This window comes from Ascidiella aspersa, chromosome 2 (assembly GCF_963924565.1).
Source record: "Ascidiella aspersa chromosome 2, kaAscAspe10.2, whole genome shotgun sequence".
Lineage (NCBI taxonomy): Eukaryota > Metazoa > Chordata > Ascidiacea > Phlebobranchia > Ascidiidae > Ascidiella > Ascidiella aspersa.
Genome location: NC_139448.1, coordinates 31,468,123 through 31,495,915, shown reverse-complemented (window position 1 = coordinate 31,495,915; position 27,793 = coordinate 31,468,123). Strand labels below are relative to the sequence as shown.

Genomic DNA, 27,793 nt, shown 5'->3' with positions numbered 1-27,793 from the left:
TGTTTTGTATTGGGAAATTGCGAAAAAAAGTATGCCATGTAAAAATACAAATTGTTGCAACGTCATATCTCAGCTCGTTACTATTTTAAGTTAAACTTTACTTTGGCAAAAATCTTACAAAGGCGATTTTCGAGTCGTTAAAAATCGTGTAGCTATATAGGCAGCGGATTTTTATCACGGTCAAATTATTTAGACACAAGTTTAAGTTAAATCATGAAATAGAGACGTTTCCGCCATTTTTTCACAGCAATTTTGTCGTATGGGGGGGGGGGGGGCGTGTTGTGCAAAACAGAAAAGATTCCATTTGCCTAAGTGGGGCTTGAAACCTTAAGTGTCGTTGACCATAAAAAGAACTTCATGGATTTCAATAACCCAATTTAAAAAAATGAAAAGTTGTGCACTGCATTATCTTTTGTTGAATAAACAACACTAGAATGGACCAGAAATTTGCATTCAGTTAAACTTAGCAAAAGGTAAACAATTGTATGGCTATATACTGTGTATTGCTTTTTAGCGTCCAAACGTATCATCTCATGTAATTGTCCGATTAAACCGTTTTTCGGGGGGGTAATTACCTAAAGGGAGAGAACCACTGGTCTAAGCCATACACTATAAAGCGTACACACAAAAAATTGCAACCAACCTCATGAACATCGGAATTTGGGTCATGCTTAAACTGGCGCAAACACTTTGCTTGTTGACAATTTACAGCGATAAGGCGTTGACCACTATTGAAACAACTTTAAAAAAGCGTGAGCGGTTGTATTAAACGACAGGTTAAAAAAACAGCGCCGAGTTTTAGATACGTGTTTTTTTTAACGATAAAAACTTTTAACGCCAAAGTGTCACAATTACAAGTTATGTTAGGCGACTTTGCGGACAACTGAGAAAAAAAACATTCTACTGGAGAAATAAAAAACGCGATTTAAAAAGAAGTGAACGATATACTTTCATTTTCTGCGACAATTGTAAAAATATAAAAAGTACGTATAGATGTGGAAAGGACAGGTATGAGGCGGCACACTTGTCAAGTAGTAAAGGACGGAATAAACGTTAGACTCTTTCGGTCAACAGAATTAGCAAGTCGAAAATTTCGCTAAGTTTAGGTGCTCCACAAACAAAAAATTTCATACCTTGCCATTATTTAAAAATTTATAATTTCCTAGAATTGGGAAATATCGCGAGTAAGTGCGGTTTAGAGCATTGAAGTGGCCGTTAGTACTTGGTAGGGATAACTGACAATAATGAATCGAAACCAATACCCTATATGAAGCGGTGATATCGGTAATAATCCGATATTAGAACGATTTTTAATTTGTTTATGTTGGTGCTATACCCAACGTATCGATTGCCACCTTCAAAGGTATTTTTTGGGGAAAGTATAACAATGAAAGGTAACTAATTACCAAGCACTGAAGCAAATTTGACTTAAAAACCTGGAAACATTTTTTTGGAGCGTTTGAATTTCACCAGCAGTGCTTAATTGGCCATAAGGTCGGTTATCGGATCAGACGACCGGACTTGTCAAACGTAATTTACAGCTTTAAGCGAGTCTTCGTAACCAAAAGGCGCCTTGCATACCATGGAACTGTCTTTTGCCAAATCATATTTACATGACCTAACTATAGCCGGACTCAGACTTTCTTTAAATGGTCTTATGGATTTTCGTTAAAAGGCAATTTTCAGCTAAATTATTTAAGTCAATGAAATTTTCGAGCGTCAATAGAATTTTCGAGCCTTTTTAGAAAGATAGCCGCACTATATGCGTTTTCGAGTTCGCTATAACTCTTTGTAGTTTAAGCGGCTTCTACACAGTCCCATATCCCTCATAACTTCCTTGGCAAAATCATATCAAAAAATGGCTAGACAATCGCGGAATGCGCGGTGTTTTTTTAAATAAAATATCAAAGTATCGGGCATCACTTTTACCAACTATACATCTTCACGTGACTTTCTAATTCAAGGCAATGGAATTTTCGAGATTTTTGGCAAGATAGTTAAGCTTCGCAAGGACTTTTTAAAGTTTAAGCGGTTTCTGCACAGTCCAATAACCTTTACAACTTCCTTGGCAAAATCCTATTAAAAATGGCATTACCATCGATCAATGCGCGCTTATTTAATGAAATACCCAAGCCTTTTTTGACTAAATTAATTTAAGCATACGGAATTTTCGAGCTTTTTTAGCAAGATAACGGTGCAATATGCTTTTTCGAGCTTCAAAAAGTTTAAGCGGAAAAGTTTAAAAGATTAAGCTTCTACAGTTCAATAGCTCTCAAAAGTTCCTTGGCAAAAAAATGGCATTACAATCAAATGCGCGTTTAACAAAGTACCAAAGTACCTTTTAACAAAATACTAAACTACCGGGCATCCCTAGTGCTGGCGATCCTCGGGTTGGAAGCCGTGATTAGAGCAGAACTTGTCGGTGAAGGGGATGCAGTTGACATAGCGACATCCGTCGCACGTGGTGAGCGGATGCACGTAGAAGAAGAAGATGAGCGCTGTGAAGAGTCCGACGAAGAGACAGGAGCAGGTGATGACCTGGATCCGCTTGCGGTGCTTGTCGAACTTGCTGAAGGTGATGTAGGGGAGGAAGACGAAGGAGAGGAGCTGGAAAAAAGAGCAGGAGGATATTTTTGCAAGAGGATCGTGAATGTTACGAAGCTATTCGTTCAGTACTTCCATAGTTACTGTGCGGAATTATACAAGTGTTATAGATATTGTTCGAAATTATATAAGTATTTGTAAACAAGTAAGGATCTTGGAAGTAAGATACTCTTTTAAAAGAAGATTGTTTTATTTTCGGATCGTGAATGTTACAAAGTTATTCGTTCAGTAGTTCAATATAGTTATGAGAGGGATTACAAGTATTGTAGATATTGTTAGAAATTATTTAAGTATTTGTATTTGTAAACAAGTTTAGATCTCGGAAGTTCGGTATTCTTTTAGAAGTTGGGGTTGGGGTCACTTGTATTACTTAGAATTTTTTCAACAATAACTAGAATACAACTTTATATGTGAGTTATTTAAAAACTAGCTAATCGCTCATTAATTCAAAAGTTATTTTGCGCAATTATACAATTATTGTTCCAAACAAGTAGAGATCTCGGAAAATAGGTGCTCTTTTAGAAGTTGGGGTTGGAGTGACTTTAACTTGAATTTAAATGAGAGTTGTCTAAAAATCTAAATAACCTTATCTGGAATTCAGCTTATTTCTAATGTGTCTTCTTAATGCTGAGTTTGAAGTCTTTCGTTTTAATGCAGTTTGTGTAAACTTTACTCAGATTTCGACAGTTTAACCTGCTCGCAACCTGACTAATAAAAGTTTGTTGGGAAAAGTGGAAGTTGGCTTTTCATAGTAAAATATGGATTAACATGTAATTAAAATACTTCGATGGGACTCATAAATCATTTAAAACTAAAGACAGTAATCTAAATACATTGTATAGTACTTCTCCCCAATATCCGGACAACCTCGAGTCCCAAGATGAAACCTTAAAGCAGTTAAAAAACTCAAGATATGGAGGCAAAAGGTCTTGACTTGTACTTCAATCTAATTTTTAAAAACTAAAAAAGAGTAAAATATTTCAAAACAATGTAGCATAGTAGTTGGAGGTTGTAGTAAGACGTAGTAGAAATAATGAAGCCCATACAGAAGGAGGTAGCATTTTGAACGTTTCAGATAATTCTATATCCATTTTCAACATGAAAAGTTCAAGATGCTACCTACTTCTGTGTGGGCTTCAAGATGTTATTCGTTTTCAACATCAAGAGTTATTCGAAACGTTCAAAATGATGTCCACTTCTGTGTGGGCTTTGATATTCTTTTATTTCAAAACTAGTCATTTTAAGTCGAATAAACTTTAGGAAACCCACCAGTCCCGAGATGAACCCGTTTCAAACTTAAGTCAAACTTAAGTTAGAGGGCCAGAAGTTTTGACTTGTTCTTAAATAAAAAATTGAAAACAGTAGATAATATTTCAAACGAGTCATTGCAAGTCGAACAAACATCCGGACACTCACCAGTCCCGAGATGAAGCCAAAGATGTGCGCGAAGTTGTCGATCCATGGAAGGAGTCCGAATAGGAAGAGGACGATGGTGATGGCGACCAGCTTCAGGAGGGCGCGGGTGGGAGACTTGAGAAGCTGCCAGCTCTGGAGGACCTCCACGAAGAGGCAGGCAAGGATGCCGAACAGGGAGCCGGCAGGTCCAACCTGGGGGGGAAATATGGCAAAATGTAAGTGTAAAATAGGAAGATATCTCCTCGCCCTTAGACGTAAATGTCGACAATGACTTCAAATTGGAGCAAATATACTTGAAAAAAGTTCTAGTCTTTTAACAGAAATGTATTTTTGCCACAAAATACGGCATCACCAGTCTCTAGAAAAAAACAACGTTGTTTTTTATATTGGTTTTGTTTTTACTTAAACTACAACACACCAAGCATTATTTTTCTACACTATACAGTTTATGAGCGTTGCTTATGTGTGGTTTATTGTGAAATTACAGTAAATCACTTGGAGAAAATGATGGTAAGGATGAATTGGCTTCACTGTATGTCGGTAATTCCAAATCGGGGTGTTTGCCACGTTTAAGGGTTCAGGGCGATATTTTCGATTCGTTAAGAATATTTTTGGTCACATTGGTTTTGTTAACGATTAAAGTGCACCAAGAATTTTTTCGTCCCACCTGCGGGGAGGAGACTTTTTATAATTCAATGGTTTATAAAAAAAATCTGGACGCGAACCATCAAAGTGGCATTTATTGTCGCTGTGTTTAGAAGATTGATTTATAACCTTTTTTCGAGGCGACAAAATACTAAGCGTTAGTATAGTAACTTTGGCAAGATAGTTCTCTTCGAAATTTTTGTCACCTTTAAGTGAACAAAAACACGAATGAGACAGTAGCATAAATAACTTGGAATTTAATTATTGTGAGACATTTTTTCGTGTTGTTTCCGCTATTTTCTTAAATTTAAAAAAATCTTGCTGATAACCAATCTCAAAAAATCTAAACATTTGAACTACTGCAGTCGCCGACCCAATCAAATCAAACGGCAAAACAATTTCATCGAGAACCCTGGGTTGAGAAACAGTGTTTTACAAGAACCTCCGTTAATCAACTTTACTTACTTTGGTAAAACATATGCGTCAAGTTGTTTTCGATTTTGAACAAACAAGTTATACATCAATTTTATATATCAAAAACCCGAGACAAACCAGAATAAGATTTTTTTGGTTGTATTTCTAATCTTAAGTCTCACGAACCCACATGTACTCACACCAACCCTTTGTTAAGGTGAATATAATCTATTCATATTTTATATTAATATTCCAAACAGCGCTCGGTGCCAACTAACGTTGTACACAAGGTTATTTGTGGGAAAACAAACGTAACTGTTATCCAAAAAACAAAATTGCCTTACTAGTGAAAAGTTGACTTAAACAATAATTTACTCATTTTAGTTAAAACTTTGTAATTGTAGCTTATAAGGTTTGGTCTGCCAAATTAAAATTGAATTGTTGTTTCGAAAATGCCTAATAGGCAAATATGTATTCCTTTATAAATATCTGTTAAACTACTTTTTTGGGTTACACTTAACAGTCAATATATATCAAGACCGTCGCAAAAAAGCTCTACAGAAGGCAGCCCATATGAAAAAAAAGTAGTTTTTTAATACCTCGGCCCTGTATGGCAGGAAGATGGCGGACCCCAGGTTGCCGGTAATGCCACTGAACACGTAGATGATGCTGATGCGATGCCAACCCGCCAACTTTTCCATATCACGCAGAACCGTCATTTGGAAGACCACCGACACCAGGCAATGCAGAATGCTGTTAGGAAACAACTTAATACTAAATAAAGGTTCGAAAGGTAGATGAAGCATCAATAACTTTTAAGGTAATGGAATAGGATATATGGTTTTTCCTATTTAAATCACAAACATTTCGGTTGTTAATTAAGCCAGAATCAGCATTCGTACCTCTATAAGTATGTGGCGACCTATCTACTGTTTTTATTACGAGTGAGTGTACAACAAATGTTCGTATGTGTCTCAGAGATTGGTTGCCCAAAAATATGTTACTTTGCTTCGCTATTTTGTGCATAGCTAATTTACGAATTTTCAATTTTTAAAATCTGGGAATGGTTCATCATTTTCATACTAATGAAGATTGAATGTCAAGCCGAAACATGTGTTATTTTATTGATTTATACATATTTTGCCAGCCTATAGAAAAAATATGTGTCAGACAGTCAGTCCAACACTCTTTCGCCGAATCTCGCTTTTAAACTATGGTTTTCAACGTCTTTAAAGTAAATTTTGAAATAAGGTTTGAGATGTTTAAGAGATTGAGTTGTTTCAGATCCCAAGAAACCCTACAAAAATTAATAGCAAAGTATTGTGTTTTACATTGGTTGTAAGTATTTAAAAAAACAAAAAAATCATGAACGAAACGTCTGCTATTGCAAAATGCATATTATTTTATTCTCCTATTCTAAAGAAAATATTCTCCTATCCTATTTCTAAAGTTTCTCAAAAGCCAGCCAAGAGCAAAGGGGCCTTAATGACGAGCATAAAAACACAAGAAGCGCACTTACCCGGCGTGTAGTAGCACCGGAAGCCATAGCCTGTAAATCTGGTCGGGATACTCTGGTACTCGGAAGGGAATGAGGCCGCACGTATCTTGCATGCAGTTCACTTGTGAACAGAGGGACGCCTCGGAGTGGTAGACGCCGTGCTTGTAGCGGCAGTATTGTTCCGTCACAATCTCGCACCTGCGTCATAAGCGAGTGTTGTTTTGGTTTGAATTTTTGACTTCTTCGCTTTGGCAACGTTGGGTGGGATTGCAAGCAAACATTTTAGTTATCCTAGATAAATATTTAAAAAAAAAAAAATTATACGAGAAAAAGGGTGCTGTTAATCTAAGGAACTGCAGTTTTAAAATCGGTAATTTTATTTAATTTCGATTCCCAAAAGATGGAAAAAACAAGTCGATCGGAATATTGTTGATATAAATAAGTTCTTGCCTACATAGGGGCAATTTTGACAATATTATAAAGTTCGTGTAATGTGCACAAATGTAGTATCTGTCTGCCAATTATTCACACTTTATTAATCAAATAATAAAAAAAAAGTTTTACGTCAGTCTTTTTTGAGAAAAAAAAAACACAAAAACTATGACGGCAGATTTATGTTATTTTACATTTTTAAAACCTTATCACCTAAAATTTAAACGAGGTGTACTACAATCCAAGTTCAACTCAAAGGTTACGATACTACGGTAAATCGCTACTGAGCTGGAAAAATATTGGCGTAAGGCTATGAACTTATTGCACGTACTTAGCCTCCTGTCCGATGCAGCAGGGATGTCCAACCACGTCGCAACGTACGTTGTCAAAAGTGCTGTTCTTGAAGTCGGCTGGGGGCAGCGGGTCGGTGCATATCTAAGTGTCAGTAAAGTTTAGTATGTCAAGCATTTCATAATGACAAACGGTTGGCGCCTTAACCATCAATAGTGTGATATTAAAACGTAAGGCCAAACATTTATAATCAAAAACAGTGCTTCCTAACCATTTCTTGCCAAGCCCTTTTTAGGACTCCAGGCATAAGACCGAAATAACGACAACATCAACGTCGGAATAAAACACAATTTGATCGTTCCATATTCTCTAATAAAGGTTTCAGTCGTTATCTTGGCCGTTTAGGCCTTATATCGAAGAATTTAAGACGCATTCCGAAAGGTATTATTTAGATGATTTAGTGCCTATTCTGGCGTTGACATTACTGCGTATTTGACTTTATTATGTCGTTGGCGTTAATACTATGGTTTTATAGATTTTTCTGCTTTGGGTATTATTGCTTTTTAGGTCTTATTGTGAATTTCCCTTTTATAATGGTTCTGTGTCTTACACAAACTCCCAGATACATAAAAGTATCATAAAAAGTACGCCCTCAAATTGACAACCACTGCTTTATAGCTATAAAGTCACATTAAATGATTTGATCCACGAACTAAGCGTGTATAAACTTACAGGCCATTTCGTGATGTCATCAGGCCATTCGTTTGCCGTCCCGCTGGTCTGTTGGGTCTTACAGTATCTCGGGTCCTGGCCGCAAACCGAGCCTGAAGTACGGGGCTGCTTCAGGCCAGTCGCTGAAAACAAAAACGCAGTTATGTAGTGACTATAGGGATGTCCGGTACTTGACATTTTAATCCAATAGCCGATCCGATCCGATGCCAAACCAAATAAAAAATTAATAGTTGGTTTTTAGGCAAAGATTTTATTTGGTGTGAAGAAATTTAGTTAAATTCAGTTGGTAAGATAGATAGATTTTATTTTTTTGGAACCGAAACAACTAGAACACAGTACAAAGTTACAAAGAAAATTACAGTTGTTTGTTCCAGGATGCAGTGTTAGACCGTAAGGTACATCGAGTCGACTGCACCCTGTTTGAACAAATGTTCATTAGAAGAAACAAAAAAACATATTCCCAACATAAAACTAATTGACAATAAATATAAGATAACAAACGAAAAGTCATTAACGAAACCGCAATGTCGGAAATAACAAGAACGCAGTGATATATTTACAGCTTAAATAAAATAATACAATTACTCATACCAAAAGTTCAGGGGATTGAGGTAAATTTCACTTACAATAACTGCAAAAAGCGCTTACAATAAAAGATTTTTTTTTTTTAATTTCAGTTGTGTCCTACTTTTTAATGATAAATCAATTTACTATGCCCATTGCCCAATCAAACAAAATCGATTCAAGTAAAAAAAAGACAATTTCTCTCAAATTATCAGATCAAAATCACTTAAGCGTGAGGAACTTTAATCAACATCAGTTGTTAATCATCTATTCTTGGGTGAATTTACCTATTTTTTTTAAGGAACCTGCTGTCGCGTTTCTATTCGCAACGGCCCTAGACTAAATGTAACAAGAATTCCTTCCATACTTACTTTTGTTGGTGAAGGGCGGTGGATCGAAATCGGGCCATTTCACAAATTTGGCGAAGGTGAACTGAAAAGCAAACACAAATCTATAAACGTTAGCACTGTGCACTCGTAGGTAAATTTAGAACAAAACTACAAAAAAGACTGTTGTCGATTGGTTAGAATTTCAACAACATGGTGAAAAGAGAGCTTTCACGTCGTTATAAAATAGCAAATATAAACTTAGGGCCCAACAAAGTATAGGTAAAAATGCAAAGTATGGGCTACAAGAAGATTTTTCGTACAAAAAAGTATTTTGCCGTATATATTTGTTTTTTGATTTGCTTTCTAGATAACTTTACGCTTCTAAGATAGGACCACAAACAACGAAAATACATAAAAAAGAAATTGGTATCCACTTTTAAAATACGATTCCAATCAAAGGTACACACAAAATTGTGATATAGCCCTTCTGAAGCTGTTTTTGACCAATGATTCCGGCTTACGTATCATAAGTACACCGAAAGCCATCGCAGACTCACTGGATCTGTTAATCCATGATGCAAGCAAGGTAGGCTAGAAAAACAACTAGGCTGCAGTGAGGTTTGAACTCACGACCTCCTGCCATACCGGGACCGTTGCTCTATGGAGAAACAACATTGACACCAATGCTTGCTACATTCTTTTAGTACAAGCAACTTCATATTGAAAGGGATCTACAGTAGCATTTCATCATTTATTGATCGACAGATTCGGCGAGTCTGCGTTTCGGTGTACACGCAATGGTTTATAGAGTACATAGCAACAGTTCATATATATGCTAAAGTAGAGTGGTTCTCAACCTTTTTTCTTCTGTGGCCCATTTTCGTTGCACAAAAATTCTGTGGCACAATGAATTTTTATAAAAGAACAAACTATAAAAAAGGTTTAGAACAAAAAATAGCGGAGCATAAATCAATAAATTTCTGTTTCATTTACATTCCTTCTCAATTCCTGTAATATTATTCAATAAATCAAGCTTTTTGTAAATTGGTCTGTGGCCCATCTAAAAAGTTCCCATGGCCCACTGGTTGAGAACCGCTGCTATAGTAAGTTATTCAAGCGCTCTGTAATTTGTCTACAAATTATTTTATACAATTCGGAAAAAAAACTTTCAAAAACCTTCTCTTTACAAAAACAAAAAAGGCAAAAACACATTTCCAGTGGTTTTATTCGACAAACAAAGACTATTTTACCGGGCAGACGTTGAGCTGGATACAGCCAGAGTTGTCATTTCGTACACAGCAGGCAGACTTGCGTTCCAGGTCACGTTCACGCTGGATGGCTTGCTGTAGTTTTGGATCGAGGCGCATACAAGGGGAGTACTTGGCGCCCAAGTGAATCAGGTCTTTCTGTTGTTTTGACACGAGGTAATTAGAGATCAGTTCAGTGGAACAAAGGAAAAATACCATAAGTTGAAATCTAAAAATCTAAACAACTTAGCACCTTGGTTGGTTAACTTCCAGGTGTTTAAATTTTTATTACACATTGAGAAAACAATATTACGTCATTATCGCGCTGTTTTATGACAACATGCTACAAGTTAATTTTAAAATTGGGTACAGAACAAACGTGTAAATTGGAAGGCTATTTGAAAAAAAATGTTAAAAAACGGAAAATAATCTTCCTAGAAAAATTAAATTAAAAATAAAATAGTAAGATTTGTTATTGTGTTTGTACACCGTCGTTTTGCGGTTTATTTAACAACGGGAAGCTGGACAATGTGTACAAATCAAATTAAGTGAGAAGTCATATTCCAAAGTATTGTAAACTTTGGATTTCAAACTAAACCTTCATAAAAATTAAATAACTTTTATGACGTCACAAAGCCTACCGTTCGTGGGCCGATCCAGAAGTTTTGCGGTTCGGAGAACTCCTCGCTGACGCGCGACAGCGATTGTCTGGTCGTCTGTGACGAAACAAAGAAAACATTCGATGACCAATTGACAACGCTTTAGAGCAGACTGCAGTGCTCAATACTTTATGACTAGTCTCACGAAAACAGCAGCGTTAAGAGTTAGGAATGGCGAAATCCAAGGCAAGTAAAATGACGTACATTATGCCGATAAAATTTGCGACGGAGTAACTAGTATTACATATACTGTTGAATGTTTTCCCATCGGAATTGAAATACCGGTAGCCAGTATGTTACATTTTGCTGGTCGAAAACAGCGTACTGACAGTTTTTTTTTTATTTTATTAAAAAATATCCCCTCGAGGCATTATATTAAATAAGTCAAAAATACCGTCATAACCGGTACCCTAGTAGATGCTTAGCAAATAAGTGGTACTATCTACCCATTTAAAAATATTTTAAAAAATAAAATCATTTAAAAATTTTTAAATAACGCAATACTTTAAATATTTAGAAATGACAGAGTAGTTGAAAGTGAATGAAATAGATTTACTTAGCCAAACCAGAATTCCACTGCTATGATAAACACGTTTAGTTTGTGAAATATGTTGCGTTTCAATTTCCCAAACAAATGTCTATCACCCAAAGGATTTTAACGTGTTTCACTGCTACAGGCCACTTTCGTTTATTACTAACAAGTATATTACACGGATAAATTAGAACACCACGTTTCGTTTGCCATTTCGAACAGTGTAACTGAGTCAACTATTACGCCGAACAGCAAAATTTCATGCCGAAATCATTACGTTTGTGTTTGGCGTGCATAAAGATCTTTGACAAAAGCCTAATAAATTATAGATTTGACAACCGTGTATGCCAAAGAAGCAAAACACAGTCTCGAAATCATACCTTTGCAGAAGGAGAAAAATATAGAGTTTGACATATTTGATAGAAATGTCATAACCTTGAAAATTATGTTTAGCTTATAATTTAAAAACAAATGACTATGCATTGTTCTAACTTCATCTTCGAAAAATATACACTTGCAATTAAGCGTGAAAACTGGCTTTCCGTCTAGAACTCTAGATCGAAAAAAGGAAGCGCATGACGAACAACGTCATCCAAGATGACTAATACCGCGAATTTTCTTCTACAGTCCAAATTGCGAGCTATAGCTTTACACGACGAAGCTTCGTTACGCAATACACTTATTGTAATACTTACATCATGTTTCGTTTCACTTTATTGATTAAAAACGCTTTTCCGGCTTGTAAAATTTCTTCTACAATCGGTCAATGCTATAGTATATTACGGAAAATCCATTACAAGGTTGAAAATATAAAAAAGAAGCTTGATTTTCTTTGGCAAGATGCGTTCTTCCGCATTATAGGGACTAAAAAACGTTATAAAACTATAATATCAAACAAAAAAAATAAACGCTAATAAACGTCAACTATATTTCTTTGTGTTTGCGGTTTACTAAAACGATGTCCTAAAATCGCTGTACCTACTTCTATTTACAACACAGAAACTTGGCATCTCAAACCACTTGTATTAGGCATTGGTTTGGGAAAAACTAGACGAAGACCATTTTACCGTGAATTGTTCCGTGGTGTAGGTGAATCCGACCGGCGCGAAGCCGTATACCGCAATCGCGATGATGGTTACCACCACGTGGACGAACGTGATCCAGTAGGTAAAGTAGGGTCTGCGCAATAGAGAACAGAGATTAAATGGCAGCCTAACTTTCGCGCAGGTGAGAACAAAAATCAAGCTTATATCAGCAGCCGAAGTTAAAAAAGACTTTGCAAAAAAATAAAGCAAAGCATAGCTTTCAAGACGAAAGACAATATACTGGGGTATAGATCCGTGGCGATTTAAAATGGAATATCCAAACATATGGATTCTGATCTCGGTCAGTAGTACCCGACACTGTTTTAATCGTATAGGCAAAAAAACCAGAAGCATCCATTTATTCAGTTTAAGTTTGCCAGACAAAAACGATTTACTCAGGGCGGTACTAAACACTATTTATAAATTGCTTTAACCACATAAAGTTCTCTAAATATGTAGAAAACCCTAGTTCCCCAGGTAAATTAAATAAATCTAGAAAAAGCGGGCAAATGCGGGGATACAACCCTTACTTGGCAAGTTAAAAAAATTCTAGAAAATTTTCTATTTTTTTTAATAGGCCTAAAATTGGATCACATGTTTTCAGTATATTTCGAGACTTTTTACCATGCAAAATTTACAACCAAACAACATTAAAAGAATAAAAAACTTAGTGGGAACCCTATTATGTCATTAATTAAGTTAAAAATATTGTAATTTTTACAAAAACGATACATTTACTCAAATAAGTTCCCCATATTTCAAGGTAAATAGTGCCTAAAAAACACACACTAAGTAGGGTCCGACCTGTGGTTGTCAAAGGTGTCCAGCTGTTCCCTCACGTTGCTGTTCAGCCGCTTTCTTGTCAGTCTCCGGTTGAGCCACTGACCGACCAGGCCTCGGCCGTATTGCCGTTTCTCACGTCTGAATGCGGTGGACAGCACACGGTCCACTCCGATCTTGTGTCCACGCTTTCGGTCTTGCTTCTGATCGACCAGGTCTGCGCGACGCAGAGCGCTTCTGAGTAAAAATAGTAGTTTTTTGTTTGGGTGGAATTTTCAACATTTTTTGGGTTTGTTTTGTTTTTCGTTTGTAGACCAATTTTTTTGTTTTGTTCGGTAACTTGATTTTGTTTATTGTATTTCGTTTATAGATGGATTTTAGTTGATTTTTTTGCTCGACTAGGTCTGCGGGACGCTGAGCGCTTTTGATAGAAAAATAATAGTTTTGTGTTTGGGTAGAACTTTCAACATTTTTGGTTTGTTTCGTTTTTCGTTTGTAGACCTTTTTTTGTTTTTGTTTTTCGGTAACTTCTTTTTTTCTTGTGTTTGTTTTGTTTGCTCAGCGCTTCTAATAAAACAAATAATTTCGTGTTTAGGTGTGTACCTTTCACGTTCCTTTGTTTGTTTCGTTTTTTTATTCTAGACAAATTTTTATCGATAGACATAGACAATATTTTATTTTTATGGTTATTGTTTCGTGTTTTTTGAAAAGGGGATTTTTTTCGTTTGTACATCTTTTTTTTCATTAAACTAATTTTATCGGATATTATGTAGCTTATCATTTGTTTTTAAAATTACTAAGAAAATCCGTGTATTGTGTTCTAAAGACTTTGCGAAGGTTTATAATAATTCACTTGGATTAGTTATGATGCATGTCCTGGTATTTCTTGTGAAAACTACAGAAAGTAAATGAAATGGAAGCAACTGACTTTTAAATAGATTCTTTTGAAAAGTTCAACAACATACACGTCGTTTGGTTCCGTGGCACAAAGGCTGTGGAGCAACGCTCCTAAGGGATACGCTAAACACCATTAAGCTTTTAGGTCTTAACAAGCCCTTCATAGCGTATAAAGTAAACAAGCCAGAAGCAAGGCATGATTTTGTTCCGCGACCGAAGGCTTCGCTCATTCAAGGGGCATTTAACGGTCGCCCGCGCTTAAGTTGTTTTGATGTGCCAACCACCTCCGCCGCAAATAGCTTTAGGGCGGAAGTGATTGCTGATAGCGTATGCCAGAAGGGCACAAACAAGCAAAATTCGAAGACTGGGCCAGCTTGCGTAATAAAGGGATTTTTTGTCCTCGCGTTCGCTTAAAAACGACAAGGAAATACGGTGTATTGAAGGTAGCATGTCATACTCAGGGGAGTACCGCCCGTATAAAATGTCTGCAGCTCACATAACAGGCTGACTGATTTTGACGGGGTATTGTTAACTGGTGACAAAGCAAAAACAAAAATAAATTATTTTTTACTCCCGTAGGAAAATATAACGAAAATACGGTGAATTGAAATCAGCCTGTAAGTAAAATATGTATTCGACCCACCTAATAGCTTACTGGTTTTAAACGATTTTTGTAACTGGTCACGAAGTAAAAATAAAGATAATACTTTGTTTGAAAAACTTGCGACTTAAATCAACGCAGGCTAAAATAGAACGAAAATACGGTGAATTAAAACTATAGCTTATCATACGTGTTGATACGGGCAATGTTTTTTGTAACTTTATGTCCACGTTGAAATGCTTTTAAAGTTGACTACTGCCTTTAAAGCGGCGAGTCGACTATGAAGTTAAATCAAAAACAAAGGCTTGTCTAAAAACGAATAGTCGCTTGTTAAACCTTTTAAGGCATTTGGTTTTGCCAAACTGGAGCAAATTATTTTGTAAACGGAAATCAACATCAAAATGTAAAAACAACATAAAAGGTTTTCTAAAAAAAAGTTTTTAAAACAGTCGTCCGTATAGTGTACTGGCCTGTTTTATTTCGGTTGCAGATATCTGCTAACCTATTACTTGGAATTTGTGTGAATAGGAAACTTTGTGTGCTGCGTGGGCGTTGGAACGCCCATTACACCTGCCATCATCTCGGTATGTTGACTCTGGCGGTAAAAAGTCTGAATTTGAGCATTCAGTTGTCTAGAATAGTACACATAGCGTTCAACGCTTCCGAGGTCAACACCCTAAAGTTTTCACGTCATTATGCCTGGTCCCACACCGAAATTTGTTAAACAGTGAACAATGGATGAGTCATAAACTTGCGAAGATCTAAAATTCTTAACAACAACTGAAAAGTATTTTGTCAATTGTTTTAGGAATATTTTGCCTGACCAAGGGACAACTTTGAAAACTTTACAAAAGAGGTTGTGCCCTCCGTGCACAAGTTTTACTCTTTGGTCAGAAAATAAACGGAATATGAAGATGACCATATGAAAGACATTTGTCGTCCGAACTAAGTTAATCGATTATTATAGGTGCCTATGTATTTAAGGTAATTGGAGCAAGTCTATCAAAATTAGGTATACTTAAAAATAGCGCCAGTCTCACGACACAATTTACCACGTGCGCTGTTACGGGACAATTATTAGGCCTTCCTGTTACGAGTAAGGTCTATACATTACGCACATTTACCGACAGGCGAAATTGGCATGCGCGAAATAAGTTAAAAACGGTAAAAAAAGTGCTGCGTTTTATTGTCGTAAGGAAATCTAAACCAATAGGCAGCAAAATGAATCCGGTTGAATCTGAACATTTGCAAAAAGCTCCCAATGTAATGAATCTTCATACACTGCTCCGAAACCGAACCAATGTGAGTCATTTTATGCAACGTTCAAAGAGAAAATCTTATTGAAATCAGTCACTTAATAGGATATTCAAAAGAGAAAATAATAAACCCCATTAAAGTAGGTCTTATTTTCAAATATATTCACGCAAAGGCTGAAAGGGACACCTCAATGAAAACCCAACAGCAAAATTAACGCCCATACAGTTTATTTAATGGCGTGAACGAAAGAGTAAGCAATCGAAAGTCCGCCCTTCTTACCGCTTAGTCTGGTATTCGTCGGTCGTGGTCTGATCGAAGAAAACTTCGTCCGCTAGCGATTCCCCCTCCATGATGGTCGGCATCTACAACAACCAATATATTTATGGCCTGTTTATTGAGGCTAATAGATAAATGGTCGGCACCGTTTTTCGGCCACGTATAATGGGACACGTTTTCACTTTAAAAATGTTAAATTTATTTCCAGTCGATTAGAAATTGTTAAAAAAACAGGTCAATGCCTTCGTGTTTTCCTTGAAACAATGAAAAATTAGTTAAACGGGGACGATAGAATGTTGATTGACGCGCTTGATTGTGGCGGTTGCTTTGCGGCGTAATTTGATTGACTTTTATACAGTATATCAAGGTTAATCACGTTTCTTAGCAAACTTTTGGGGGTCCGTTGATCAGATAAGGGTTCTACCGAAATCCCAAAGTATACTTTTAAAACTGGAATGATTTTTTTGACTAAAAACAGATGATTTAAAAAACGTTTTGGCGCCTTCCCCTTGAATATGTTCAAACTCGTTATGAGTTTCATATACCCGCATAAGTTACCGATAAAAGCAGGTTTCCTAGGTCATGTTTATGACGTCAAATTATGACGTCATCGCAAAGCAATACATGCCGACCGTGATATACGCAAACCCAATGTTTTTAGTGTTACCGATAAAAAAGTTAAAAAAAAAACTGCTATATATCAAGGTTAATAATGTTTCCCAGCAACATAATCCATTTCGACAACCTAACACTTTTTTTACAAAAACACAATAGTTGTATTTCGACCGAAAAAAAAGTTTTGCTTCAGTTGCCTACCTCGTGCAAAAAGCTGGTGTCAATCTCCTGATCCGACTCCTTAATGTCGTCTTCGTTGAGACTGGGAAGACCAAAACTCCTCTTGTCGGCTCCGAGGTGCTCGGACGGGACGAGATTGTTCATCACTGATGTACCCTGCATGTCGTTTCACAACGAACAACAGTTAAATAGGCGATTGTCAATGGACGTTTTTTGGAAAGAGCAAGTTAGGATTCCATGCTTAGGTGGTTCGTGGTTGGATATAGCTATATGCAGGGCTGCGGAGTCGGAGTCGGACTCGGGACTCGACGGAGTCGGTTTGTTTTGCCGGAGTCGGACTCGGGACTCGAGTAAGACCGCGTAAAACTACCCGAGTCCCAAGTCCAGCGTGCGCATGCGCAGTATAAAATTTTAAAACTGTTAAGACGGCAAAATGTAAGTTGTAAAAGTGTAATAGCAAATGGTGAAATATTTTTAAAACAGGTAATACGGGTGGATCAATTCTGACATCAATATGAGTGGGTTGCAGAAAATCCACCTTAATTTAGTTGCGTAAATGGGTAAAATACAGGCTGTAGAGTCAGAGCTGGACTCGGGACTCGAGAAAATCTTACATTTGGCCGCAGTCAGACTCGGGTGTATTTTTTTGGCGGGAGTCGGACTCGGGTTGTTTTAACCGACTCCGCAGCCCTGGCCATATGGGCTTACAGTGAATAGAAGTACAGTATTTTAGGCTCGAATGACCGAGTAAATAAAAAAATCATGTTGTATACAAATCCGGAAAAGTGTATGCAATTGTTTTTTGGGGGATATTTTATTTTTCAAATAATTAGGAGGCTTACTTAGGTGGTTGGACAGCTATACAGGCCCAAAGTGAATAACAGTTATGTTTCAAAGAACATAACGTTCAAGTGTATATATCCGGAAAAGCGTGTGCAAATGTTTATTTCGGTGGTATTCGATTTTTTTTCTTTGCTAATCTTTCGTCAAATCTAAATTATAAATGGTGAAAGCTAAATTCTTTAATACAAACAATCAATGAACATCATATTAAGAACTCTATTGGGAATCATGACATGAAACGAATATAATTAATTTAGCTTTGTACGGGTAAACAGGTAATTTTATGTAAAAGATAACACATTTAGAAAACAAAAATTAAATTAAATGTGCACGCGCAAAATAATCTAAAATGCTTAAAAAAATCATTGATGTACAACAGATTTGGAATACCAATAAAAATCCGAAATTTATCAAAAAATTAGCATTACCGCTACAATTAAAAAAACACTATTATAAGGTTAAAATTTGACGGAAAAAAAAACTAGAAAAAACAAAGAAGAATAAAGTCAAAAAGGTCGAGTAGATCGACATCAATGTGCAACACATTACTGAAGATGATACAAGCTCGTATCGAAACGTCTTAATCAAGATGATATCGATCTGCTCGACCTTTTTGGCTTTGCAGCTCAAAAATTATCAATGAAGAACAAAACTTTAGAAAACCTTGACGACAGCGCTGAGAACTTTCCAGCTCATCTTGGCCACCGATTCCTTTCGGAGTCGCTGCTGGCCGAGATGACGTGATGCCGGGCCAAACCTCATACTGGCAAGGGAACGACCGCTCGGGGTTACAGGGGTGTAGGGTGGGGTGCTCACTGCCATCGGGCCTAAATAGGAATGTCCGATAATATCGGATCGACGTCGATACTGGATGTCAAGTGATCCAATACTAGGCTGATGTCGCACCAAATCAATTAGGGATTTTAGGCACAATTTTCCATCAAACTGACCAATTTCCACTTCCAAAGGTACTTTTTTAATAACTGCATATTACCAATTAAGTACTAAGTTTTTCACTTCTAAAGCAATTTTTGTCAGCCACACGAAAAACATTTCATTTGTACGTTTAAAAAGTTCGATTAGTTTTTCTTTTCAAATCATAGTAATGACGTCACTCGGTATTGGATCGGCGGTATTTTTTGCTCAAAACATGGGGTATGGATAGCTGAATAAAGCACCGGACATCCCTAGGCCTAAACACAAACAATCGTATTAATTCTACTTTCGACATAGGGATGTCAAAAGTAGAGTGTCGGATCATTTGGATCAGATTTTGAGGTTCCGGAATCCAATGCCGGTTTAGGGAGTAATAATAGAATTGGAGTTGTGTGATAATCTCCGATCGGCGACAATACCTAGGCGTTTTCTAATTTAAAAATGTATTTTTTATAGAAATTGGTATATTACCAATAAACGTTAGAGTATTTTGCTCAGTGCTAAAGCAAATGTTTGCATACCAGCTCGGAAAACATTACTGCGTGTTTGACCTTCACAAATTTTGATTATTTTACTATCGCAATGACGTCATTCGCCATCGGTGGGACTGTTGTCAAAATATCCGGTACAAAAATAAAATAAGAAGTTCTTCCTAACTTTTAGTTGAATGAGAGGCAAGCTTTAACATTTATAGTGCTTGTTTTTTAATATCCTTATTTGATAAGACGTCCGCGTTTTTTCGGGCGACCAATTACTTGCCGATTGCCTTAAAATGTGTAAATAAATAAAACAAATAAAATGATCCTTAGATTCGATAATCTAGACTTTTTTATGTTACATTTTAAACCTACTTTTCCAAATTAACTATTCTTCTTCAAACCTCTCTAAGTACCAAGAAAATGCATTTAACGTCTGTTTCAAAAAATGACAAGCCAGGTCGCAGATAAACAAACTGTACGTAGTCACATTTGACCCTAGTAAAAGTCCACAAAAACATAATTCGAACTAACTATCTAGAACTGTTTTTGTTTTTCTCCAGCTGGAAATACCAGTTTAAATAAGACTTAATTTATATCCATTTTAGCCTGTGTCCAGTACAATTTTAGTTTTTATTACAACCATATCCAAGACCTAGTGCCTGTCTTAAACCGGACTAGGTTTTTCGAAATATATCGAAGCTAATTCTAAAAATAAAGATGATTTTACATATATCTGCAAACACAAATGCGCTAGATCAAGAGTTTAACATTTCAGCGAATAACATATTTACTTACAAAAACAATAACAAGCCTAAACATTTTTTTGCTAAGCTAGTTTCTAGACGTTATTTTGGCAATTTTATCGAGTGCAAAACTCTAACTGGCCTTTTTTACCTAAGAATTGACCTCACCTTGAGATAGAGATAAACTTTAATGAATCTCTAAATGCAAATGTGTTAAATTGAAGGTTTAAAACAGTGGCTTCCAAACTTTTTAAGCGCCACTTAAATTTGAGTTTTGTTAACACCTCTCAATGTCAACCCAAGATACGGAAAACTAGGATGAAATATGTTAGTTTTGAGTAAATTTAATCAATTGTTAAACACAGTTTAAAGAATTTAATGGCGTTTTACATGATCTATTTACTAAACTAGCTTCAATATTGTTATAAACGAAACTTTACATAAACTTACACATGATTTGAAATAAGCTGTACACATGATTTATTGTACTGTACTTTGGGAACCACTGGTTTAAAAGGTCAACGTTTAATAGTCTTACCAGCAATAGATGCAGAGAAATCACCCTCTTCTGGTGTTCCGACCACAGAGTGTGTGTATCTTGAGCTACGAAACCTCGCATAAGGATCATAGATCTAAATATTAGATGGCACTGTTAGATTAGTGTATCTCAACCTATGGGCCTCAACCCCAAATTGGGTAACTGTTATCAAGATTTGTTCTTAAAAAGATTTCTTGAAAATTTGACAAATTTCGAAATCAATACATTGGCAATACTCTTATGTCTTATCAATTAAATTCTAACTGATTTACGCTTATTTTCAAATTTTCGTTCGTTTAGAAAATGTAAACAGAATTGGGTCGCCAAAGCTTAGCTGTTATAAGTTCCCTTAAGTATTTAGGTTGTGGCATAAAAAGGATACAAACCCTGTGTTAGATGTTAATACACTATATAAAACAGTCTTCCAGAGGGTAACAGTTTGTCAAGCTAACGTACACTAAAATAAATCATTAACACCATAAAAACTACTGGTTTAACTAGCTACAACAAGAATAAATTAGAAAAATAGAGTCAGATGCTTTATTAGAATAATAGCAAAAAACTTTGAACATATTTCTCTTAAATTGCTTGCAATTTTTTATTACATAGGCTTCATAGTAACATATCTTTAAATAATTCTGGTAAACGCCTTTCACAAGGTCATCTAAGTAAGATAGGTGATATAAATGCTAGGTCACTTTGCTACGTGCTACGTTTAAATATTTAAATTGTGTTACACAATACTATGCCTTTATAAACAGCATATCATAGGTAGGCATAATAACTTCCTTAAACAAAAAGAGTAAATCAACAACTTAAATTATTCCTAGAGATTTAACAACAAAAGTAGCTTTGTAAATGAAACACACATTTAAAAATATTAGTTTGGTGTTATCTTTTTTCAAAAAATAACCTGTGGTTTAAATATATATGTAGGACGTATTAGGTTAAAATGTTGAGTATCTGCATTCTGCATACAATAGATTTTTAGACAAACCTGCGGAATAGAGGGTGAGGTCGACTGACTTAGACTGCCCTCTTCAACTTCCTGCTCAAGTTGTGGTTTCAACCGTCCGTACTTAACGCTGCAATATCTGGAAATAAATTTAGGCATGATATCTCTAACTCACAAAGGAATAGTAATGTGACAATAATCCTTATTAATACTATGGTCCTAATGGACATAATTCACTTCATTTTTATTGCTTACAAAGTATTTATTTTTGTTCATTTAAAGAATTTGACTTGAACAAGTCCTTAATGTACATTATATAATGTAACAAGGTATACTGATGCTTCCGGAAAGGCTAACTGAAACCAGTCAGCCTAAACTGGGCTGGCGTATACATATTATGTTACGGCAACTAGTATTGTATTTTTTCCAAATAATTTAGAAAATTCTATTAAACATGCTTCTTTAAGGTTGTAATACAATAATTTTAAGCTCACCTAAGATGTCTTTTCCTCCACTTTTCATGATCGTCGTTGCAGTTTTTTCCAATCCCAACAAACGTTTCAGTGGCTTCTTTTACTCTCTTTGAGCCACTGAAAAAACACTATGCTAAGCAGAAAGAAATATTTGAAACAAAAACACAGCTATTTTAAATATTTGGTTATAAAATATAAAAGGTAATGCTATTAAAAAGGCAATACATAGCAATGCAGGTTTTTGATGGGTTAAAATGTGTTTTAACCAAAAAAACAAATAAGGCCACCAAATTGAACAAACAAAAAATGCTGCATTAATGTTAGTCGCATAGGTTTTGTTTAACCTGTATATTTAAAATGTTTTCCAACTTTACCAGCACATTTTCTTGACTTTAGTTGATAACCATACTTCAAATGCTCACCTTCTTATCATGGCAGTTCGTTGGAGCAGCGACGACTGTCTTTGCAATCTCGGAGGTCGCGGATGTGGGTTGATTGTCGCTCGCTGGCGTAGCTCAGTGGCGGGGACACTTTGGCTTCGGTTGTAAGGGATCGGACCACTTCCATGGGGCTGGGTTAACTTTCAATATATACAAACTGTGATATTAGAACATCGGAATTTTTTTTATCACAACACAATAACGTTGGTCTAGAATCCTACCACATATTCATTTGGGGGTTTTTAATGCTAACATTATTTAAGTCAGAGTGCGAGTTAGCATTTGCGTAAAGATTATTATTATTAAATTTATTCTCCCATATTCATTTATTTCTAGCAATTTTAATTTTGAAAACTCGTTTTACTACTGTAAAAATATGTACTTGGACAATAAATGAAATGCTGTTGCACCAAACAGTTTCGATAATATATATATATATATAAATATAAAATATATATTATATATAAATCAAACTTTACATATGGCACAAATAAAAATCTTCTAAGTAAACAACAACACATAAAATATATATATACACACAAATTGTATGTATCCTTTTAGTACCTTCTCTTCAGCTGAAACAACTTCATGGGGTGTTTCTTCAATTCGTTCTCCCACTTTCGGAATGTTTAACTAAAATAACAAAAAATAATATAAGTTTAGCCTCTTTAATCGACTGTTTTAAGTACCATAACAATGTTAAGAATGTTCCACATGTGATAGGTATTCTTTGGGATAGAGAAGTTCTGCACTTTGGCTAATTAATGCTTAGGTGCCTGACATTTTTGCTCTTGTTTAGAATGAGGGAAAAAAAACATAATGAGTGGGTTTACAATAATGGTTAAAAAAGTTGTAAAGTCAAACAATGTAATGCAATTAATATAGTTTCCACGACTTAACAAACAAACAAACTTGTACACAAAAAGAATACGCAAAATTATAAATTAGTTGGTAGGAACCAGCAAAAGGCCAAAGAGGGGCTCATGCTAGCTTTATTTTATCTAATAGAAGATAATAAATTTAAAATAACTCACCTTCAGATTTAGAATATTGCGGTCACTTGCAGAGTTTTTTCGGGCCATTTTTGCCCTCTTTCTTTTTTACAGCAGAATGAAAGTTTGTAAATTAAACCATTCAAAGATATTCCTTATCCTCTTGTAGGTCAAGTTATATTGAAAATGCGTAAAAGTGGTACAAACTTTCCTCAAATGGTGAATACCAAGTATAAGAGCAGATTACCGTACCCTACTTAAAGCATTATGTTACACTACTGCTGTGATAAATATTAAATTACATTTGTATTTTATTTCTTTTTTAAGCGCTACACAAAAAATTAACTGATTTTCAGCTTTTAGCCTACTAAATAAAGAATAACAGCAGCAAATTTTTTTAAGTTATATCTCGCTGGTTAAATATATTGCGTTCTATGTGTCACTCAATCGCCTTTCTCGTTAACTGGAATGATGTCATCAGGTCGTTTGTATAAGCCAAATCAATGCCTTTTGTCATTTCGATGTACCTGTAAATCAAGCTTGTAACCAAAAATAATAACAATGAGCAACGGGACTTTCCCTTTGCAAGGAAGGAGTGGGACAATCAAGGATTTACTTCAACAAGATGATGAATCGGAAAACTAAGAATCAATTTACCCATTTTTTTTGCTTTAAAACACGAAATAGATTGCCATAAATAGGAAACGTCCATTATTTGTCAAGTTTTTGTATGGCAGTTTTTACAAGAATATCTAACAAGGCAAATTAGGTTCTAAAATTATTTGCTATTAGAAAAGGGGACGACCCCAGCTTTTAAATAAGGTTTCCTATTTTGGTAATACTACGGTTTCATCATTCTTAGTCGAGTAACAAATTTTCATTGTGACCTCGAATCAGCCTTATCCTAATTTTTAAGTACCGGTAGTCAACCAAGTCATGGTGTCAAAAACTAATTTTGGTTGTAATTTGAGGGGCTGGGCCGGATTAATGAGTCTTCATTTATATAATTGCCAAGATGAATCGACCACACTCCTTCAAGATTTGAGATGGCCTGTCTTCGTGAGGCCAGACAGGTCCAATTCTTTCCTTTAGTTCAGATACTTGAACAGTCAATTTTGCTGTCTTCAGTCACAAAAGCACTCGAGTTTGCTGTCTGAGTAAAAGCCGTAAAAGCCATTTTATGTTGATTGAACACGCTATTTATAGACGAGAATCAGTTAAGAAAATTTCTGCGAATAAAGAAAGATTTACGTCATTAATTCTTATAATACTTAACAAAATACCACGTGACAAAAAGGGCGTAACTCAAGCCTTTTTCACACTTATTTCTGACGCGAAACATACAATTTTTACGTTAAAATGCGATTGCGAAACAGTTTCTGACTTCAGTTAAATGTCAACAGTTTGAAATCACACGACCGGGGAAACCGATTAATGTTCAGACCGCGGTGTTTTGAAAACATATGCTAAAACGGATGTAAATGCCTTGACGCATAAAAATTGGTGTCAGCAATTTGAATTTTTGCAAATTCGCTGCAAGGATATCGCAAACATTAGAATGTGGTTGCAAGAAATCTACGTAACGGAATTTTACCGAAAACTTTCCGTTTATCGTTTGCACATTGGCTGCAAGAAGTAACGCAAACATTAAAAGGATTGCAAAGAATTTAGGCCATAGATTTTTTACTGAAAATTTTCCGTTGCGACACATCGATTAAAACAAAAATTATCTGTGTAAACACAATATGACGAAGTGGCTGCTATAAACTTAATCCTGATATTGTGAGCTTCGTAGTTGAGGGCCGTATCAAAAATTTGTGCTGAAAATATTCCGGACGGCCTACTCTTTGTCCCCAACTCATGTGTTTAATATAAAAGCTTTGTGTATCTGAGGATGACAGTTCATCTCAAAACACCTGACTAAAGGCTATTTAGATTGTCCTTTTAGTTACTAACTCTCCACGACTAGGTCCGAACCTTACAAGTACCTTTATGAAATCGAAAACAGCAACGCTAGACATAACATGGTCAAACGTTTTTTTACAAGTAGTATGCGAAGAACAAGCTATCAAACTATAGCCTAAGTCTATCAATTTAAGAAATATTTTAAATTTTGTGTTTTAAATGTGCATTAGGCTTCATTTTGCATGAGTCTCTTATACATGTACTTAACATAAAAGCAATGTATAGATCTGGAAATATCAGTTTATGTAAAAAAACGTGACTAAATTATATTTTGATTGTCGTTACTTATTAACTCTTCACGTCTAGGCCTGGTACATATAGGTTTTTGTTGAATCCAAAATCGTAACGCTATAGACAAAAATATGGTCAAATTTCATTTAATTTGGTTAAATACCTAATTAATTTTAAATGTTGCAACAGTGTTTTTTTAAGGTGTTTTGGGGGACCGAAACGGTCCCCCAAATTTCTCCAGCGGTTCCCAAATTTTGGACTTGCAACTTTTTGGAATTTAAATGAAACACTTGCGGTCTCTAAAAACTACTTAGCGGTCACTCAAACCAAACCTTAAAAAAACCTGGTTGCAGCTACTCCCAGAACGTTAAGCCTACATTAAATAAAACGAAACAAAACAAACAAGAAAAAAATTGCATTTTTATTAGCATTTATCGTTTTTAGGCAAAATTTTTGTGAGTGGAGGTTTTACTTTAAAAATAATCCAAAACTTTTTTTGTTTGCCTAACGCGGCTCTAATCACATGACGTAGGAAGCCCAAAGACCAAGGGCAGTTGCAATCAGCACTTGAAGTTTGACGGGACTCATTCCGACTGATCCGCTCTCATCGTCGTCCTCGATATTTTGCACAGGTTCTTCATCGCCGCCCAATTGGATATCTGCGCGTAGATTGAAAGATTCAAGATTCAGTTTATGTTTTGTGCATCTTGGCAAACATTGAAAATAGAACATAACACAAGGACAGCGAAAAAATCGAGCCGGCCTGCCCTTTTTTTCCAAGTAATAAATGGCAAACTGTTCGGCATGTATTGAGTGTACCGCACTCAAAATTTTGTCATATAATTTATAAATATTTTATAAACGGATTTCCTTTTTTATATATATTCTTTGCAGCGGGCAACACTTTCAATTGAAATAACTTGACAAAACCTGCTTTAATATCAACAATGTTGCACCGATTTTGTGATATTGAAAATCAACTTTTTTTTTCTTGCAAGATAAATGTCGAGCTCAATTCCTAAAGAATAACAGCAAAAAGTCTAGGAAAACTAGCAATTCAGGTCAGACACCATCAAATTATTATCTTAATAGATACATGGCGGCAACATTTTTGGCAAGGCATCATCAGTATATTTAAATAAACAACACACAATTATTCAGATATAATGTTTGATTGCGATCGACTAAAATACTTTTAAGGGACTATCGCGATCGACTGGTTCAGTAAAAAAGTCACAAACACTTTTTCAACATTTTGTCTGTTAATTTCATTATAAGGCAGCAAAGAAGGGTATTTTTTTCAGTCAAAGAACGCTTGATTCGGCTTGTCAAGACAACAATTGGTCGTTTTAAATGTCTCACTTGTGTGCGACAGTTACTGTAATGACGTAACACATATTCGACGCGATCGACCAGGTGAAATATGGCGTTCGGTGTGTTGGCTATCCCTGAGATATACTGACGATGCCTTTGCCAGCGAAATATATATGTATATATCTTTAAGGATATTTTGAAAGTGTCTGACCTGAATTGCTAGCTTTGCTAGACTATTTTTTGCTGTTAATATCAGAAACCGAGATCTCGACGCGTAAAACAAACTATAGCAACTGCAAAACATACCGAAATCGTTATTGCAGCCGGGAATCTCGTAATTCATGAAGTCGGCTTCCAGAATGTTGATCAGCTTGGTGAGCTCGGGCGCTAAGTAGTCGTACTCCATCAGCATCTGAGATAGGAACTCGATGGCGTTGGTCTTGCTGCACTTCGTCTCCCAACCGTCGACTATCGCAGCTTTCACGCGTTGTGCGACCCTGGGTTGCAATACACGATCAGCAGTGTATGGTATAGGTCAGTGGTTCTCAAACTGTGGGCCATGGCCCAGTAGTATTTAGGTGGCCCATAAAGCTATTTGTATATTGCAACTATACATTTGGTGGTACTAAAATAGTTCTTGGCATATGTAAAATACTACTTTTGTTGCAAGGAATAAAAAACCTAATAATATTGGCAAACTTTTGTTAATCAATATGCAATAGTCTTTACCTGAGGTGAAAAAAACGATTTTGTAAAAAACTGGGCCATGAAATAAAAAAGTTTTGGGAGCCAACTTATGTTTGACTGCGACCGACTGAAACACTTTTGAG

General features: G+C 35.8%; 1 protein-coding gene across 1 annotated transcript; it reads right to left on the bottom strand.

The window, feature by feature from the left end:
- Positions 1-538: 538 nt before the first annotated feature.
- Positions 539-23,869, bottom strand: LOC146164903 (inactive rhomboid protein 2-like). Its single transcript, XM_083383111.1, has 20 exons — positions 23,496-23,869; positions 23,026-23,094; positions 22,444-22,601; positions 22,043-22,138; positions 21,591-21,687; positions 20,594-20,687; positions 18,561-18,724; positions 17,076-17,210; positions 16,263-16,345; positions 13,253-13,465; positions 12,431-12,542; positions 10,814-10,888; positions 10,176-10,331; positions 8,968-9,028; positions 8,033-8,154; positions 7,341-7,444; positions 6,599-6,775; positions 5,679-5,832; positions 4,021-4,212; positions 539-2,607 (listed from the first exon to the last, which is right to left on the bottom strand). Exons 1-20 carry the CDS (start codon positions 23,541-23,543, stop codon positions 2,371-2,373), a joined length of 2,547 nt encoding a protein of 848 aa, XP_083239237.1. The 5' UTR covers positions 23,544-23,869; the 3' UTR covers positions 539-2,370.
- Between the last annotated feature and the right edge of the window lie 3,924 nt (positions 23,870-27,793).

Bases quoted from the DNA above. Each gene is read 5' to 3' on its own strand.
- LOC146164903 (XM_083383111.1), bottom strand. From the start codon at position 23,543: ATGGCCCGAAAAAACTCTGCAAGTGACCGCAATATTCTAAATCTGAAG. The intron at 12,543-13,252 runs GTCGGACCCTAC...TCTATTGCGCAG, and splicing joins GACACCTTTGACAACCACAG to ACCCTACTTTACCTACTGGA. The intron at 6,776-7,340 runs GTACGTGCAATA...CTTATGACGCAG, and splicing joins TGCATCGGACAGGAGGCTAA to GTGCGAGATTGTGACGGAAC.